This window comes from Myotis myotis, unplaced genomic scaffold (assembly GCF_014108235.1).
Source record: "Myotis myotis isolate mMyoMyo1 unplaced genomic scaffold, mMyoMyo1.p scaffold_m19_p_19, whole genome shotgun sequence".
Taxonomy (NCBI): domain Eukaryota; kingdom Metazoa; phylum Chordata; class Mammalia; order Chiroptera; family Vespertilionidae; genus Myotis; species Myotis myotis.
The window spans coordinates 171173-187682 of record NW_023416323.1 but is presented as its reverse complement, the minus strand read 5'-3'; the positions used below and the strand labels follow the sequence as shown (position 1 = coordinate 187682).

The 16510-nt window shown below is 58.3% G+C and overlaps 1 protein-coding gene across 5 annotated transcripts in view; it reads right to left on the bottom strand.

The window, feature by feature from the left end:
* Positions 1–16510, bottom strand: part of PPP1R13L (protein phosphatase 1 regulatory subunit 13 like) — a 16813-nt gene continuing 303 nt past the window's right edge. Inside the window, exons 2-15 of one of the 5 annotated variants that reach the window (XM_036345400.1) lie at positions 15197–15329; positions 11463–11531; positions 10151–10227; positions 9920–10062; positions 8790–9297; positions 8605–8703; positions 8441–8532; positions 7671–8148; positions 6124–6578; positions 3580–3711; positions 3360–3493; positions 3082–3248; positions 1379–1578; positions 1–613 (exon numbers count right to left, since the gene is read on the bottom strand). In XM_036345400.1, the coding sequence (XP_036201293.1) occupies positions 575–613; positions 1379–1578; positions 3082–3248; positions 3360–3493; positions 3580–3711; positions 6124–6578; positions 7671–8148; positions 8441–8532; positions 8605–8703; positions 8790–9297; positions 9920–10062; positions 10151–10227; positions 11463–11467 (2529 nt within the window). In that variant the 5' untranslated portion in view covers positions 11468–11531; positions 15197–15329 and the 3' untranslated portion in view covers positions 1–574. Of the gene's footprint in view, positions 614–1378; positions 1579–3081; positions 3249–3359; positions 3494–3579; positions 3712–6123; positions 6579–7670; positions 8149–8440; positions 8533–8604; positions 8704–8789; positions 9298–9919; positions 10063–10150; positions 10228–11462; positions 11532–15075; positions 15095–15196; positions 15542–16510 lie in introns of those variants that run through there. The other 4 variants (XM_036345402.1, XM_036345403.1, XM_036345399.1 and 1 more) reach the window with 4 other exon arrangements.

Below are 16510 nucleotides of genomic sequence, written 5' to 3'. Positions count from 1 at the left end.
TTCTGTGCAAACTACCTTTATTTATAAAGAAGAACGTCCCCATTTTGTTACAAAACCAGCACTGTGTGAAGGCACTTGGTCGGTTGGAGAGTGTGGGGCGGGGATGGGGGGGGGGAGTGTGTGCAGAGATCCCGGTAGAGAGACCAGCGTGCCTCACCTGGTCCCCCCCAGGGCGGCTGGGAGAAATGGGGGCAGAGGTGACTCCCAGGCAAAGCCACTGGAGGTGGCCCATCCCACTGGGATGATGGGTGGGCTTGCTTTGAGGGGCTTGGGGAGGAGCTGACAGGAGTGGAGGGCACTTCAGACAGAATCTGATTTGGCAAATGGCGGGCGGGGGGTGGGGGAGTCGTCTCTCTTGCCCCACATGACCTCCCACAGTTAAGGCAGGCTTCTAAACGGAAGGCTGAGCTTCTCCTTCTCCCCTGGGCGGGCTTCTGGGAAAGCAGAGAGACGGTGGCGAGGATCCCGCCCCTGCCGGGCTTGGGGTGCAGGGAGGGGCAGCGGTCAAGGGTCGGGAGGTCTGGGGCCACGGCAAAGCTGCTTCCTCCTGTCTCCCCTGAAGATGTCCTCTCCGCTAGACCTTACTCCTCTGAGCCTTCACCCTGGGGAAGAGCTGGGGGAGGACAAGAGTTTCAGACACCAGGGGCTCCCACCCCTCTTCCCTCCCCCAAACTGACTGCAGTCTCCTACCCACCCCAAACACCAGCCGGTCTCCCTCATCCCATTTCTTCCTGAGGACTAGCTCAGCACCTCCCAGCCCGCTCTGGAATCCTGAGTCCCTGTCACCTTCAGGCACCACACGGAGCCTTCCGGCAGGCAGCCTGCTGGATGAGCTGGGAGGTTCTGAGCCCCCACTCCGCCTCTCCCCACCCCGTGGCGGTCTGGCTGGGACCCACCTCCACCCATCCCCAAAGCAAAAGACTCTCCTCTCTTAGACATAATGGGATCTCCTTGCTCTCCTTCACGAACCTTGTAGAATCCCTCCCTCAATTCTACCATCATTTTATTAATGGATTCTTTCTCATCCTGCCCAATTCAGCATCACAATGTAATTGTTCATCTCTTCCCTTGGCTGAAATACACTCTTTACCTCCCATTAGTATAATAAGGGATGATAATAAAACTATCAGAGCTCGAACCAATCAGATAACCATGAGGCAGTTTTGGTGCACACCCCACGCAGTACCGCCCGTGGGAGGCCGCTCCTTACCTCCCGTTACTATAATGGACTTTCCTCACCTTCCCAGGCCCAGGCGGACTTTTCTGCACCCGCCCCTCCCATATAATGGACTAACCCTCTCGCCCTTCGTTTTCCTGGGGGGTCACCCCTGTCCCCAAACAGCCATCTGTAGGCCCCACATGTCTCCTCTGGGCTCACCCCGAAGTAGTTACGGGGCACGTAGCCCTCCTGGCCGTGCAGCGTGGCCCACCACCAGTCCGTCTCCTCCGGCCCGTCCCTGCGCAGCACGGTGACCGACTCGCCCTCGCGGAAGGACAGCTCGTCCCCGAACTCGGCGCTGTAGTCCCAGAGGGCGTACACCATCCCGTTGTGCATCAGCCCCATGCTCTGCTCCACGTCTGAAGGCGAAAGGGCGGGGCTCGTGAGGGCCGGGACACTCAGGGACGCGAGGCACAGGCTGGCTGGGGACAGGGCCAGCCAGGCCCCGGGTTCGGTGCTGCCCCGGCTGGGGGTGAGCCACCGGAGCTGAGTCAGCTGCCTGGACTGGCGGTCTCGAAAGCTGGAGAACGTTGGGGTGCATCAAGCTGGGCCAACCCCCAAGACAGGGCCAGAGGTCTCCATGCCCTCTTGCACATTGAGTCCCCATTCCCCCTGTTACATGCCCTCTTGTACATTGAGAGCTACAGTCGCCTGCACCCCCCACTTAAGTGGTTCAGCCCTACTCGGCCTTCCTCTCGGCGGCCCCATCTCCCCTCTCCAGAGGGTGCAGCCCACTCTGCCCCGCCTCCCTAAGTGATGAAGTTTCCAAAAAGGTTGTAATAACTTCCCTGGATGGCACAGCCCACCCCCCTCCCCAGAGGCCACAGCCCTTCCTCTCTCTGGTGAACAGTCTATTTCCCCACAAGTGGCCAAATGCCAGTCTGGCCCTGGCCACCCGTGAGGCCGCTGTCACAGCCCACGGCTCTCACCCACTTTCTGCCACAGCAGGCTTGCCTCGCCCCTCAGGCTCCTCTCCTAACCCCCTGGTCCCAGCCCCGGTCCGCAGCCTGCCTTGCCCCATCTGTGCAGTTCCTCACCCTGCCCTGTGCCCTCCAGGGGCGCAGCGCAGAGCCGATGCACACCCCGAGGTACAGCCTGGTTAGGTGATGTGGCCCCCCTCCTGGAGGTATAGGGTACAGCCTCATATGGCCCTAAGTCAGCGGTTCTCAACCTGTGGGTCGCGACCCCTTTGGGGGTCGAACGACCTTTCACAGGGGTCGCCTAAGACCATCGGAAAACACATATATAATTACATATTGTTTTGTGATTCATCACATGCTTTAATTATGTTCAATTTGTAACCATGAAATTGGGGGCCACCACAACATGAGGAACTGTATTAAAGGGTCGCGGCATTAGGAAGGTTGAGAACCACTGCGTGGAAGAGTCCCCGAGCCCCTCTGCAGAAGCCACGGCCCGCTCACCTGCCAGCTGCGTGTGCTGTATCTCCCGCAGGGAGCACAGTCCACCTGCCCAGCCCCAGCTATGCCAGGCCGGTGGTAGAGTGGGAAAGTCCAGCTCCCACCCCGCCCCCCCACCCCCGAGGTGAGAAAGCAAATGAACTGCCCAATTTCTACGACCACTTTTCTCCCCATTGGAGTCCAACTTGCAAGGCACAGCCCCCATGGTACCCCTCTCCCTCCAAGGTAGCACCCTCTGCTCTCCCACCCCGTTTGCACCTGCGGGTGGGGGGGGCGTCCATCCTGCAGCCCCCTCTTAAGCTACCTGAGCTACGTGGTTGGAACAGCCCCCAAGTCCTCCCTCTTTCCAGTGTGAGCGGCATCTGCGACCTCGCCTCCCCGCCCCCCCCCCAGGCGGCCCCGCCCATCAGCCCGCCCCGCAGGCCCGGCCCCGCCTCGCACCTGCCAGGTACGTGGCGCAGTCGCCGTAACCCTCCCGGTAGGGGTCGCACTTCTCGATGGCGGTCGCGCCGTCGCTGAGCGTGGTGGCGAAGATGGCCGCGCCGTGCTGCACCAGCGCCGTGCAGATGGCCGTGTCGTTGCACGAGGCCGCGCAGTGCAGCGGCGTCCTAGGCGTGGAGGCGGCGGGAGAGGCGTGAGCAGCCGCCCGCGGGGGGCCCGGTCCGCCGCCGTCCCCGCCCCCGCCCCCCCCTCCCCCTCCCGCGCGGGCCGGGGCTCACCAGCCGTGGCTGTCGGGGGAGTTGACGTTGGCGCCGGCCGCAATGAGGAAGTCCACGATGGGGTAGTTGGCGCCGCAGATGGCGTTGTGCAGGGCGGTGATGCCCTCCTCGTTGGGCTGACTCGGGTCGTTCATCTGGGCGGCCCGGAGACCCGAGGCTCAGTGCGCGCCCTCCCGCGTTCGCGCCGCGCCCCGCCCGCCCCGCGGCCCGCCCCGCTCACCTCCTTCACCGCCTGCTGCACCACGTCCAGCTCCCCGGTCAGCGCCGCGTCCAGCAGCAGCACCAGCGGGTTGAGACGCGCGCGCCGGGCCTTGCGCGGAGAGCCCGCCTTCCGCAGCACCGAGCGCATCTCCTGGGCGACAGGGTGGGGGGGATTCAGTGACTTCCAAAGATTGGGAAGGAAATACTCAAAACCTAAGCCAGGGTTCTCTCCAAGTGCTGTGATTTGGGCCTCTTTTGAAAAAAACATATTTTTATTGATTTCAGAGAGGAAGGGAGAGGGAGAGAGAGAGAAACATCAATGATGAGAATCATCCATCAGCTGCCTCCTGCACCCCCCGGCAGGGCAAGTGCCCTGACCGGAATCGAACAGTGACCTCCTGGTTCATCAGTTGATGCTCAACTACTGAGCCACGAGGGCCTGACACGGATTTTGGCCTCTTTAGTCTTATCTATTTCCTTAAGTTTCAATGGTGTTTGGGTATTCCTTTCTGGTAGAAATATTCATTTAAAATATAAATCTGTATAACAACATATTAGTGCACTAATCTGTGACTTTATGATTCAAATGACAAGTCTTTTAATTTTCAGGTTTAGGGACTTTTAAGAATCAGAAATTAGCCCTGGCCCACACGGCTCCGTTGGTTGGAGCAGCCATCCAATACACCTCAGGTTTGATTCCTGGTCAGGGCACGTATCCAGGTTGTGGGTTTGATCCCCCACGGGGGGCACTTAAGGGAGGCAACCTACCAATGTTTCTCTCTCACGTTAATGTTTTTTTTTTCTCTCTCTCTCTCCCTCCCTCCCTCTTTTTCCTCCCTCCCTTTCTCCCTCTAAAATCAATTAAAAAAAAAAAAAGAATCAGCAACTATGCACCTGAAACCTGTATAATTTTGTTAACCTGTGTCACCCCAATACATTTAATAAAAAGGGATAAAAAATCAGTAATGAACAGGATCTGTGTTACTTTTTAATTCTGAAATCCCATTCTTCAAACCTTTAATGCTCTAAGAGTCTGGAATTGTGACTGTGATTCCAGGATTGAATTATTGAATTCTGTGAGTCTTCAAGTTTCTCTGTGGCCAGGATTTTGTGATTCTACAATGAGGCAACTGGGCCATCTTACATTCATCATGTCAAGATCCTAAGCCTCAACAGTTCTTGGCTCCACACTCAGGAGGGCCTGGGAGAAGGCATTTTAAGGTGCCCCCACTTCTTAGGGAATTGTTCCCCTCCATCTCCCCACACTGAGCGATCAGGACTGTTTTACGTGACCACACCCCCCAATCCCAGCCAAGATGCAAAGACTAGACAAGATCAGCAGGAGGCCATCCCCTGGCCAAATAATAGCAGTAATAGCAGTTAACAGGCAAGTGCCAGGCACTATTCTAAGCAATATGTTAATATATTTTATCCTCATAGCAACCCTACGATTATTCTCATCCCCATTTTACAGAAGAGAAGACTGAAGCCCAGAGAGGCTAAGTGTCTTGCCTAAGGTTGCACAGCGGGTTAGTGCTGTGGAGCTGGTATTTGACACTTAACCACAACAGCCACAGCCTCAGAAACCAGAGACTTGCTCTTGGAAATCTGAATGGAAGAAGCTCCCAGTAGAGTTAAGAGGACTCCATGGGCTTGAACTAAGAAGTCATTTTGAATCAGGGCTGGCTGGGCCATTTCTAGCCATGGGTTTGTTGAGGTATAAGAGGAGAGAAGGCAGACACAGAGCCTGTGTAATAAAGTGCCTTGCTTCAGACAGGCTTTTCAAGTCCCAGAATAAAACCTCTGTCTGCCAAGACACGGTCATTTCCAGGTTAGAAGACTCCACAATTCCTAGCCCTGGCCAGGTAGCGTGTCATCCCGATACGCCATGGTTTCAGGTTCAATCGATGGTCAGGGAACATATAAGCATCAACCAAGGCCCTAGCCGGTTCGGCCCAGAGGATAGAGCGTCAGCCCGTGAAAGGTCCCAGGTTCGATTCCAGTCAAGGGCACATGCCTGGGTTGCGGGCTCGATCCCCAGTGGGGGGCGTGCAGGAAGCAGCCCATCAATGATTCTCTCTCATCATTGATGTTTCTATTTCTCTCCCCCTTTCCCTTCCTCTCTGAAATCAATAAAAATATCTTAACAATAATAAACAAACAAACAAACTTGACATGCTTCTTAAAAAAAAAAAAGAATCAACCAAGGAATGCATACATAGGTGGAACAACAAATCAATGTCTCTCTCTAAAATCAATTTAAAGAAACGCACACACACAGCTGCAGGCTCCCGGGAGGGTGCCCTGGCGGGGCGGGGTGTGCTGGAGAGGAACAGGGAGTCCGGGTGGCCAGGGCATTTGCTTGTTGCTCCATGTGTTTTTCCTTTCTTTTGAACACGGGCACGCTAGATTCAAAACTACATTTCCCAGCCTCCCTTGCAGCTGGGTTCCTAGCCAATGGGGCGCAGCAGACGTGATGGGCGCAATTCCCAAGTTCTGTTCTAAGCGGGAAGGGGCACCTCGCAGGTGCTAATATACCTCACTTTCCTCCTGGGTTACTCACCATGCTCTGCAGCTGCTCTGGTGGGCTGCTCTGGGGCGGGGCCGGGGGTGGTATGGGAGCTGGTGGGGCGGGAGCAGGGGGTCCCGCCCTGGCCTCAGGTCCCTCAGAGATGGAGGACAAATCGGGCTCAGGCGCCCCGGGCGCACCATGACGATGGAAGAGGCGGCTGATGATCTGCTGGTACTGCTTCTTATGGGTGGGGGGCAGGGCTACGGCAGGGCTCTGTTCCATGGAACCCCTTCGTTTGAGGGGACGAGGAATCTCCGCCAGCACCCGTGCCACCTCCTCCAGCTCAGGCACCGACTGTGCCTCGGGTGGCAGCGCTGGCTGCAGCCGCGTGGGACTGAGGGGCCGAGTGACAGTGCCTTCATCTGCATCTCCAGCCTCCAGCACTGGTGCCAGCAGCCCCTCCAGCTCTGGTTCAGGCTCCAGCTCAGCAGGGGCTTTGGGGGCGCCTAGAAGGAACGGAGGCAAATCAGAGGGGTTCTCAGGAGGCCCCCAAGACTCCCTCCCCACAACCTCCAAAGCCTGCAAGCAGCACCTGATTTGCTGTGTGGCCTCAGGGCAGTTCCTTGATCTCTGGGCTACCTGTTCCCTGGGCTGTGATGCCATTTCCCCTTTATCAAGCATTTAGCATGTAGCTGGTGCTGTACATGCCTGTCTTGCTGAACTCTCACCTCACCATCCTGTGAGGTAGACATGTCTATCACCTCCTTATCACAGAAGGGAAACTCAGTCTCAGAGACAGCAAATCAGTTGCCCAGTGACAAAAAATTGGGTTGCGACCTCAGTTCTGACTCTGTACTCCTACCATCACGATAGACGTGAAGTTCTAAGCATCTAAGTATTTCTTCTTCTACCTAGCATGTCAGGAGAAAACTCCTGCTGGGACTAGAATCCTGGCCTTGCTGGTCTCTTCTGACTGCCTTATTCCCCTCTATCAGAGCTTTAAAAGCAGGTAGAAATAATAATGATCACTTTATACACATTATTATTATACACTGAATTCCCAACAGAACTTGTGCAATAGATATTATTAGTCTCTCTTCACAGATGAGGAATTAGAAGCTCAGGTAGGTTAACTGATTTATTTGGCACCTCACAGCATCCATGGCGGAGAGAGGCTCAGAACCCAGTCTACTCAACTCCAGGCCCTGCACTGGTCTCCCACCAGGAAACAGTAATAATCATTATAACGAATATGATAGCTATAAGATTACTACACATCAGGCCCTTTATATAAGATAGGTTCTATCATCACCTTTTACAGTCCAGGAAATTGAGGTTCAGAGAGGTGAAGTGACTTGCCCATGTCACTCAGCATGGAGCCAGGCTGTCTGACTCCAGAGTCCCTGCTTAACCACCCTGCATCCCCAGCCCCCCCCCCTCACCCCCCCCCCCCCCTTCCCCACGCTTATCTGGCCTTGCTCTGCAGGGACAGGCTCTGAAAACAGGTGTTGGGCCGCGATGGCTCCCTCTGCTGGTCGGGTCCCCAGCCATTGGACCTCCCTTCACCAAGCCCTCTGGAATCCCCATTGCTGACTTACCTTCACTCCAAGTCTGTTGGGGGAACTGGGGCACTGGGGCAGGGGGTTGAAGCTGGAGCTGAGGCTGGGATGGTGGTTGTGACTGGGGCTGTGGGGGCACCTGGGACTGTGGTTGGGGCTGGGGCGGTAGCTGGGGCTGGGGAGGTGCTTGGGGCTGGGGAGGCATCTTGGGCGGAGGAGCTCGGGAGAAGATGGGGGAGCCAGGGAACATGGCTCTGCTGGCCCCGTGCTCCCAGAAGGCGTTCTGCAGCTTAAAGATCATGCTGAGGGGGATGGGGCGCTGGCGGGGGGCGCCCCGAGGCTGGGGGTTGGAAGGAGGCATGGGGATGCGGCTGACAGGCTGCCAGCTTCGCGGCAAAGTGCCCGATGGCCCCGGGGAGCCCAGCGATCGGCGGTAGCTGCCCACGTCAGAACGCCTGTCATTGGCCAGAGGGGAGACCTTGTAATTGCGGGGCAAGGTGGCGCTGGTGAGGTTGTCCTGGGGAGAAAGGGGGGAGGAGGGAAGGGAGAGGGGCTCAGGCGGGAGGAAGATAAGGGAAGGAAAGGTTAGGGGGGGCAGCAAACGATGAGAAGGGAGAGAAGGAGGTGAGGGAAGCCAGAGAAAGTGAGGGGAAGAGGACAGGGAAGGACTGGAAATCCAGGATAAAGAAGGAAGCGCTTGGGGGAAGGGCACAGAAAATGGGGGCACGGCCTGGAGGGGGAGACTAGCCCCGGCCCCGCTCCCGGCCCTTGCCCGACAGCCCCCTCCCCAAGCTGCTCCAGCCCCTCACCTTGCCGGTGGCCCCCAGCCCGTCCAGGCTGCTCTCTCTCCAGGGTAACAGCTGCAGGCCCGGGGAGGAGGGCCTCCCGAAGGCGTCCAGGCCTGAGAGGGGGGAGTCATTAGGATCTGGGGGCCGCCTCTCCGCTGCCCCCTCCCCCGGTTCCCCTCACTGACGTTCGTAGCTAACTGCGTGTGAGGACTTCTTCTCGTATGCCACGTCCAGGTCCGACTCGTTCCAGGCTTTGGGAGGCCGCCGGCGCAGCATGAGGTCGTCTGGGGAGAGGCGGCGAATGAGGATGCGAGAGGAGACCAGTCCCGGGCCCCGCACCCCTCCCACCCTCCAGGTCCGGCCCGTTCACCTAGAGCACGCAGAGGCGGGGCGAAGGCGCTGCTGCCCGCGCCCAGCAGGGGGACACCAAAGGCGGCTGGTGCGTCGTAGGCGGCGGAGGGGCGCGGCGAGGGCCCGCGCTCCGGGAAGAAAACCTGGGGCCCCTCGGCCAGGGGGCTGCCACGGGGGGAGCTGGCGCGGGCCAGTAAGTCGAAGGGCGTCGGGGTACCCTGCTGGCGGAGCGGGCCCGAGCCGGGCCGGGGGGAAGGCGCACGGCCCAGGGAGCCGCCAGCGCCCTCGTAGGCACGGGGCCTGGGCGAGGGCGCGCGGTCCAGGCTGCTGTAGGCGTCCGGCTGCAGGTAGATCGAGGTGCGCGGTGACGACGGCCGGCCCTTAGGGGACAGCGAGCTGTAGGGGAGCAGAGCCGGGGCGCTCTCCGAGCGTCCAAACGCGGTGTCTGCGCCATCGCCGGGCGCCTTCCGGGCGGACCCGCGGCTGCCGAAGGGCTCTTGGACCGGGCTGGAGCTGTACCGGGACCGCTGGGGAGAGACCGGGACATCGAGGCGTCAAAGGAGACATTACAGAGGGCTGGGAGGAGGTCAAAAGAGAGCATCGAAAATCAACCCAAGGCGGTTGAACGGGGACTGGAGATTCAGGCACAGCCCAGTGGGAGCGCGTGGGAAGAGAGCTTGAAATCAGGGCTAAGGCTGGTCGGTACAGCGCTTTTGAGCTTAGAAAAAGGCCCCTTTCCTTCCGAGGGACCTGGGAGGTGTCCGCTTCCACTGGTCCCCTCTAAAGTGCCCTTTTCTTAAATATATTTTATTGATTTTTTACAGAGAGGAAGGGAGAGAGATAGAGAGTTAGAAACATCGATGAGAGAGAAACACTAATCAGCTGCCTCCCGCACACCCCCCACTGGAAGAAAACCAAGAAAACCTGCCCGCAACCAAGGTACCTGCCCCTGACCAGAATCGAACCTGGGAGCCTTCAGTCCACAGGCCGACGCTCTACCCACTGAGCCAAACCGGTTAGGGCTAAAGTGCCCTTTAAGAGCCCACACCCCTACGCCCCTACCAAGCAGCCTTGCCTGCACTCCCAGCGGAAGGAAGCTGGCTTCGGGGGCGCTGGGGGGCTAGGGTGGGGACCAGGCGAGCGGCTCACCCTAGCGGGGGCTCCAGCCTGAGAGCCAGGTGGCGTCGGCGAGTCTGACCACAGCGACTCCAGCTGCTTGGTCAGTTCGTCCACCTTGGCCGCCGCCGTGTCCAGCTCCATCTGCTTCAGGTCCATGTGCTTCATGGCCAGGGCTGGGCGGGCGGGAGTGGCGGTGAGGACCCGGACCTCCTCGCGGGGGCCCGGCTCCGCCCCCAGGACCCGCCCCCTTCCCCAGCTCACACTGGAAGTTCAGGTCCAGAAGGTCCCCCGAGCTCTGGAATGCCTCGCTGTCCATGGTGCCGGCCGGAGCGGGGCGCCTGTGTTGGGGGGAGCAGGGAGGTTCTCAGACACCGCCCGTCCGACCTCCCCATCCCCCCGCAGGGAAGCTGGGGCCGTGAGGATCGTCCCTCCACTATACCCCCCCCTCCACTCCCCGGCTAGGAAATGCCAACTCCTTCCAAACCCCCTGGAAGGCGCAGGACAATGAACTCTTTATGTGACTGACTTCGTCCATCTCTCTATTTCAGCCCTAAGAAGATCTGAGTAATTCCTTCAACAATTCATCCGTCGATCACCTACTATGTGCCAGGCATTATAGCGAACAGAGGGTGCAATAAAGCAGCTATCAAGCCCTGGCTGAGTATCTAGGTTCGTTAGAGCATCGTCCTGATACGCCCAGGTTGTGAGTTCCATCCTGGTCAGGGCACATACGAGAGTCAACTGCTGAATGCGTGAAACAACAAACCGATCTCTCTCTCTCTCTAAAAATCATTAATAATAATAGTAAGAAAGAGCAACAACAACAAAAATAACTATTAATTACTGAATGCCTAATAGGGACCAGGAGACAGTATGCTAGATGCTGAGTATATTTTTAAAATTTTTTAAAATATATTTTTATTGATTTCAGAGAGGGAGAGAGAGAGAGAGAGAGAGAGAGAGAGAGAGAGAGAGAGAGAGAAAGACATCAATGATGAGAGAGAATCATTGATTGGCTGCCTCCTGCACGTCCCCTACTGGGGATTGAGCCCACAACCCAGGCATATGCCCTTGACCAGAATCGAACCCAGGACCCTTCAGTCCCCAGTCCCATGCTCTATCCACTGAGCCAAACCAGCTAGGGCTATTTTTAAAAATTTTAAGGTATTGATTTTGAGAGAGAGAGAGAAACATCTACTTGTTGCTCCACCCATCCACTGGTTGATTCTTGTATGTGCCCTGTCTGGGGAGCAAACCCTCAACTTGGGGTACGCTGGCCCCAACCAGGTAGCTCAGTTGGTGAGAGCACCGTCCCCATATGCCAAGGCTGAGGGTTTGCTCCCCAGTCAGGGCACATCCAAGAACCAACCAGTGAATGCATGAATAAGTGGAACAACAAATCAGTGTTTCTCTCTCTCGTTCTCTCTCAGTTTAAAGTCAAACAATAATGGTAATCGGGCTGCCCACTGTGTGCCAGGACTTGTGCCAGTTGCGTGGTATAACAAAATGAAGCAATCGTTTATTGATGAGCTGCTGCTTCCTAGAATTTCGCCAACTGCTTTGCACCCAATACCTCATTTGATGGTCAAATCAGCACAGCAGGCAAGAAAGAGGGGCTCAGCAACATTTGTTCAAGGTCCCCCTGCAAGAAGTCCAAAGCACTAGGTTTCACACCTGGATCGACCTCGTTATTTTGGGTCCCAGAGGGCAGGGACCACTCAGCTTCGTCTCCTCAGAGTCCCCACCCAGAGGAGACCTAGCTCACAGGGACCCAGTGTCAACAGGAAGACCAGGGAAGTGGCGGGGGGAGGGGTGGTGGTGGCTGGGCTGCTGTGGTCATTAGCCCAGTGGATGGGAGCCAGGCCACCAGGAACCGGTCAGGCCAGCACTATCTCCATCCCACAGCAGCCGCCACGCCCACCGGCTCTGCCACTTCCGCAGGCTTCACCAACAGCTTAGCTCAGCGTGGGCAGCAGGCGGGCTGGGGCATGCTAGCCTGGCCTCCGTCTGACAAGCCTCAGGACAGAACCTGCTGGAGTTGGTGGCTCGTTTGGGTGTGTTGGGAGTCTATAACCTTGGGCAACGAGTCCCCTCCACTCTTGGGGCCTCAGTTTCCCCAATAATGAAGGGAGGAGGTAAATCAGCTGTGCTGAGGGGCCTCTTGGTCTCTCAGAGGCTTAGATTCTGAAACTGGAGGGACCTTGAGATTGTCCCACAGAGCCCCAAACCCGCAGCTTGAGCGTCTATTGTTCCAAAGGTTTAAATCCAAGATGCTATCTTTGGAACATTCTAGAATTCTCCAATTTGGCTATCCCAGGACCCCACGGGCCTAAACGCCTACGTGACTGTATGGTCTAGTGCAGCGGGTAAGAGCACAAGGAAGGGGCCAGACTTCCAGGGTCCTAATCTGGTGGCTCCACTGTCCCACCCTGACCAGAGGGCCTCGGTTTCCTGATCTGGAAGAGGAGAAACAGCAGTCTGTCTCAGCAGGGGTATTTATTTTAAATATTATTTTCCATGTTATTGATATGGAAACATCAACAGTGGTGATGATCCAACTGGCCAGAAGGCGCAAAAGGAATTAAGGCTCTGAGAACTGAGGCCTCGGGCAGTAGAGACTACAGGAGTCAAAATCAGTCTGTTAGACGCTTAGATACACACGAAACACTCTGTGTCTGTTAAAATATAAAAACTGAACAATTCCATGCAGCCTCCTGTGCCAGCATTTTGGCAGCGAGCGGTTGTTTTGGGGATATTTCATGATTTCCAAATTTCTAAGACGCTCAGATCCCACGCTGACATCCTCTGAGCCAGAGGAAATGCCGACGCTGGGCGTGGGGGCCGACCCGGGGCTGGCGCGGGCGGAGGGAGCGTCGGGGCCGCCAGGGGGCGCTCCGGGTCACGCCCGACCCCAGCCCAGCAGGCGGACAGCACCTGAGCTCAGACCTGGGGAATGCGCCGCGCGCGGGTCTGGGCAGGTGCAGAACCTCCCGGGGCAGAGGAGCGGGGCCGGGCGGGGCGTGAGGGCGGCGCCTCTACTCCCAGGCCCTAGCCCTTCACCCCCAGGTACTCTCCAACCCAAGCTCCCGCTTCTCCCCTGCCTCCTACCCCTAGCTCTCTTTCCCAGGCCTCCTCTGCGCTCCAACCAGGTTCTCTGGGTTAAGAATCCGGGCAGGAGGTGGGGGTGGGGCTGGGGGTGGGGTCGCCCCAGAAGAATCATGCTCAGTAGGAACCGTGTCCGAGCGCTAGGCTGGCTTGGGAATACCCAAGTTGTAATCCTACAGTTCTGTGCGGACAGACTGACGCTGGAAGAAGCCCCGCCCTCTCTGGGACTGGGTACCGTCCTCTGGGGACAGCTGGGGTATGGGTTAGGACCTTCCCCTCTCTAGCCTCTACCTTGGACTAGTTATTGAGCTTCTCCGTGTCTCAGTTTTCTCGTGTGTATAATGGGCGATTAAAACCTTCACATTACAGGGTGTGAGGTTTGAGTGACAGAATTTATGTGTTTAAAACAGCGTTTAGAACAGTGCAGGGCGCCAAATAAAGTTCACACATAGAGGATTCTTAATTATGGTCTTCCTTTGCTTATCGTTAAGGTATCACAGGGTCTGGCACAAAGTGAGGGCTCAATACTCAAAGTAATGTCCCCCCCAAAAGAGCCCTTTCAACTCTTTCTGAGATTCTAAAAGCCCCGCATTTGGACCTCTGGAGTCTTCACTTCCTGAGCCCTGACCTCTCCATGTACATTCCTGAGTTCTGGCCAGGGATCATCCACAATAATTGAAGCACAGGGGCCCGAGGAGCCCTGGAAGGTTCCAGAGAGAACGTGGCAGAAGCCCAGGGCGTAGGCTGTGCCTGTTCTCCAGCCGGTCTCCCCACTGGAGCAGGGAGAAGTCATTCATTCCCTGGGGTGGGGTCAGCAAACCTCATTGGAAGCGACACCTTTGAACGGTTGCCGGAGACAATGGGCAGCGTCTGGTCTACCTGCCAACCCCGAGCCTGGCATGCCGTGAGCTCTCTTGGCAGCCACGGTTATTATTTTTAATGTCATCACAGGCTGTTACCAAATGCCCTTCAAGCCCAAACTATTAGGAAGTTCTTCCCTCTCGAATCAGAGCCCCTTGCCTCCCGACGCCCTGGTTTAATCCTTTCCCATGACACTTGCCGGTGGAGAGAAGGGGAGACAGAGGGATGTTGGGGCCCTGCCCTCCCCGGCTTCAAGGACTGACACACACCTCCAGAATTAGCCTTGATCCCTCCCTTATCTCCCACGCTACTTCAGATCAGACAGAGGGGGTGGAGGTGACATTTCTCACCTCAGGGTCAGGGCCAGTAGCACTAGGAGGGGAAAGGTTAGTCAGAAAATCTAGTGGGAGCGGATGGAATTCTGCACCCCAGAGAGCTGCAGAGGGAGGGGGGATGCCAAATCTGGGTTTCCCCTCCCACTCTGACCTCCGAGCTTGGTTGACCCCCATCCTCTCTGTGTAATGACTGCGTGGTGCCCAGCTCTGCAAGCCTCCCCAAATCCAACCCCATCTTCTGGAATTCGGCCCTGGTTCTACCTAGAACGCCCGCCCTCTGCAAACCCCGGTGGTTTCCCACCTCCATGGGGCAATCCGAGGCACCACACCCGCGCCAGGGGGCGCCCTTGGGCGGAGGTCCCTTCTCTGGTTAGGCAGGTCTGACGCCTCGGTTAATGACATGTTGGGGATCGCGCAGCGGCACCGGGGAGTTTGGAGAGCTGCCCCAGCCCTCCCACCCCAGCCCCCACCCCAGAGCCGGGAAGTTTGGGGAGCGCCACACAGCCTCCAGAGGGACCCCGGGTATTTGTCTCGCTCCATTTCAGGAACCCGGGCTCCACTACCCCCTCCCCACCCTAATTCTTCTCGGAGACCTACAGGCTCGGTGGAGAAGGCAGCACCGAGAGTGGTAGGACGGCCTCCCATTCCACAGCCCCAGCCGTCCGAGCCTCCCATTTCTGCCCGATTCAGGCACCCGCTTCCCCCAATTCTACTCAAGGACTCAGGGTTCCGAGAGCCCCCAGTTCAAGGGACTCAGGAGTCCCAGCTCCAACGTATCCCCCGGAACCAAGGCGTCCGAGTCCTCCATTCCAAGAACTCAGGCATCCCGGCCCCCTTCCCTTCTGCCCAGTAAACCCAGTACCCAAGTTCTCTCCTTCCACGGACCCTGCGTCTGCGCACCCCCAATCCCGCGCTGGGACTCGGCGTCCGGTTCCCCTCCCAGTCCTCCCAGGGACGCGGTGTCGGCTCCCCCAGAGCCGCTGGACCCGGGCGAGGCGGAACTCACGGATCAGGGGCCGATCCCGGCACCAGGGGTCTTCCTCCGGCTTCGGCTCCGGCGGCGGGGCGCGGAGGACGGGGCGGGGCAGACTCCGGGAACAGGTTGGACAACGTGACTTCGGCTGGAGGGAGGCGGGTCCCTGAGGGGAGGGGGAGCCAGGGTCGCCTCGAGCACCTTGGGACTTGTAGTCCCGGAGGAGCAGGGCGCCGACGGAGCCGTTCCCACTCAGAGGCATCCGAAGTCCATTTCACAGACAGGAAGGGCGAGGCCCAGAAGCCCAGAGAGACCTGGCCACGGAAATAGAGTCCAGACTTCTCCCGCCCTGTGGCTGCGGAAGATGGACTCCCACGTCCCGGCCCCACCCCTCCAGGCTCAGTTTCCCCTCCTGGAATGATTCGGACACTACCAAGGGGGGGAGATGGTCGCAGACTCGGGGAGACTCACGCCCCAACCCTAGAGCGAGAGGCCTCCCTAAATAGTACCCCTCGAGTTTCTGAGCCTCAGTCTCCCCGTCGGTAAAAAGGGCGATTGGATCTTGTAAGATGTCCCGGCCACGGCGCCCAGGCTGGGACTGCGGTCCCTGGCGGCGTCCACAGCCGAGTTGGGCGCTCCCCCGCCCGGGGTCCTCTGGGAATTGTAGTCCCAGAGCCCGCGGGGGCCACGCCCCGGTGTCTCGCCCCCGCGCGGGAACTGTTTGGGGACCCCCAGCGGAGGGGGACGCGTCCGCTGACCCTCCCTCCGCTCTGGGAAGCCGCTCGCTCCCTGAAAAGAGGGGCACCCCAATGCGGGAGTAAGATCCGAAATCGCGGCAGAGGGGGCGGGAGGCGGCGCTGACACACCGGCCAGGAATGCTGTTGGGTCACCCTGTCTAGCCGCTGTCTCGCCGTCCCACGGGGTGCCGTCGCTGTCAGGGGGGCGTGGACGCGTCCCCCAAAGCTGGGCCCACGTGCTGCTGTTTACAAGCGCCCCGGGTCTGGGAAGGAGCTCTGGCCTTCTCCCTCTCCCGTCCCCAACGCCTTCGGGGATGTGCTCCACTCGAGATTAAATCCTCCGGGACAGCTACCTGCCTCGTGCGACCCACAGGCCCCATCCCTCAGCCCGCACGGCCCCACGCGAGTCTGGAGGCTCCGCCCCCCATGTTTCCCGCTCCCCGGAGGTCCAGAAGCCCCGCCCCTGGCTGGTACCTCACGCCCTCGAGAGGAATCGCCCCCTTTCCTCCACTTCCCCACCCCTCCCACTCAAGTTCTGAACTCCCGAGCCCTCTGGGCCTCCCTAGCAGGGACTGCAACACTGAAAGCACAACCAAGCCAACCAAGACTC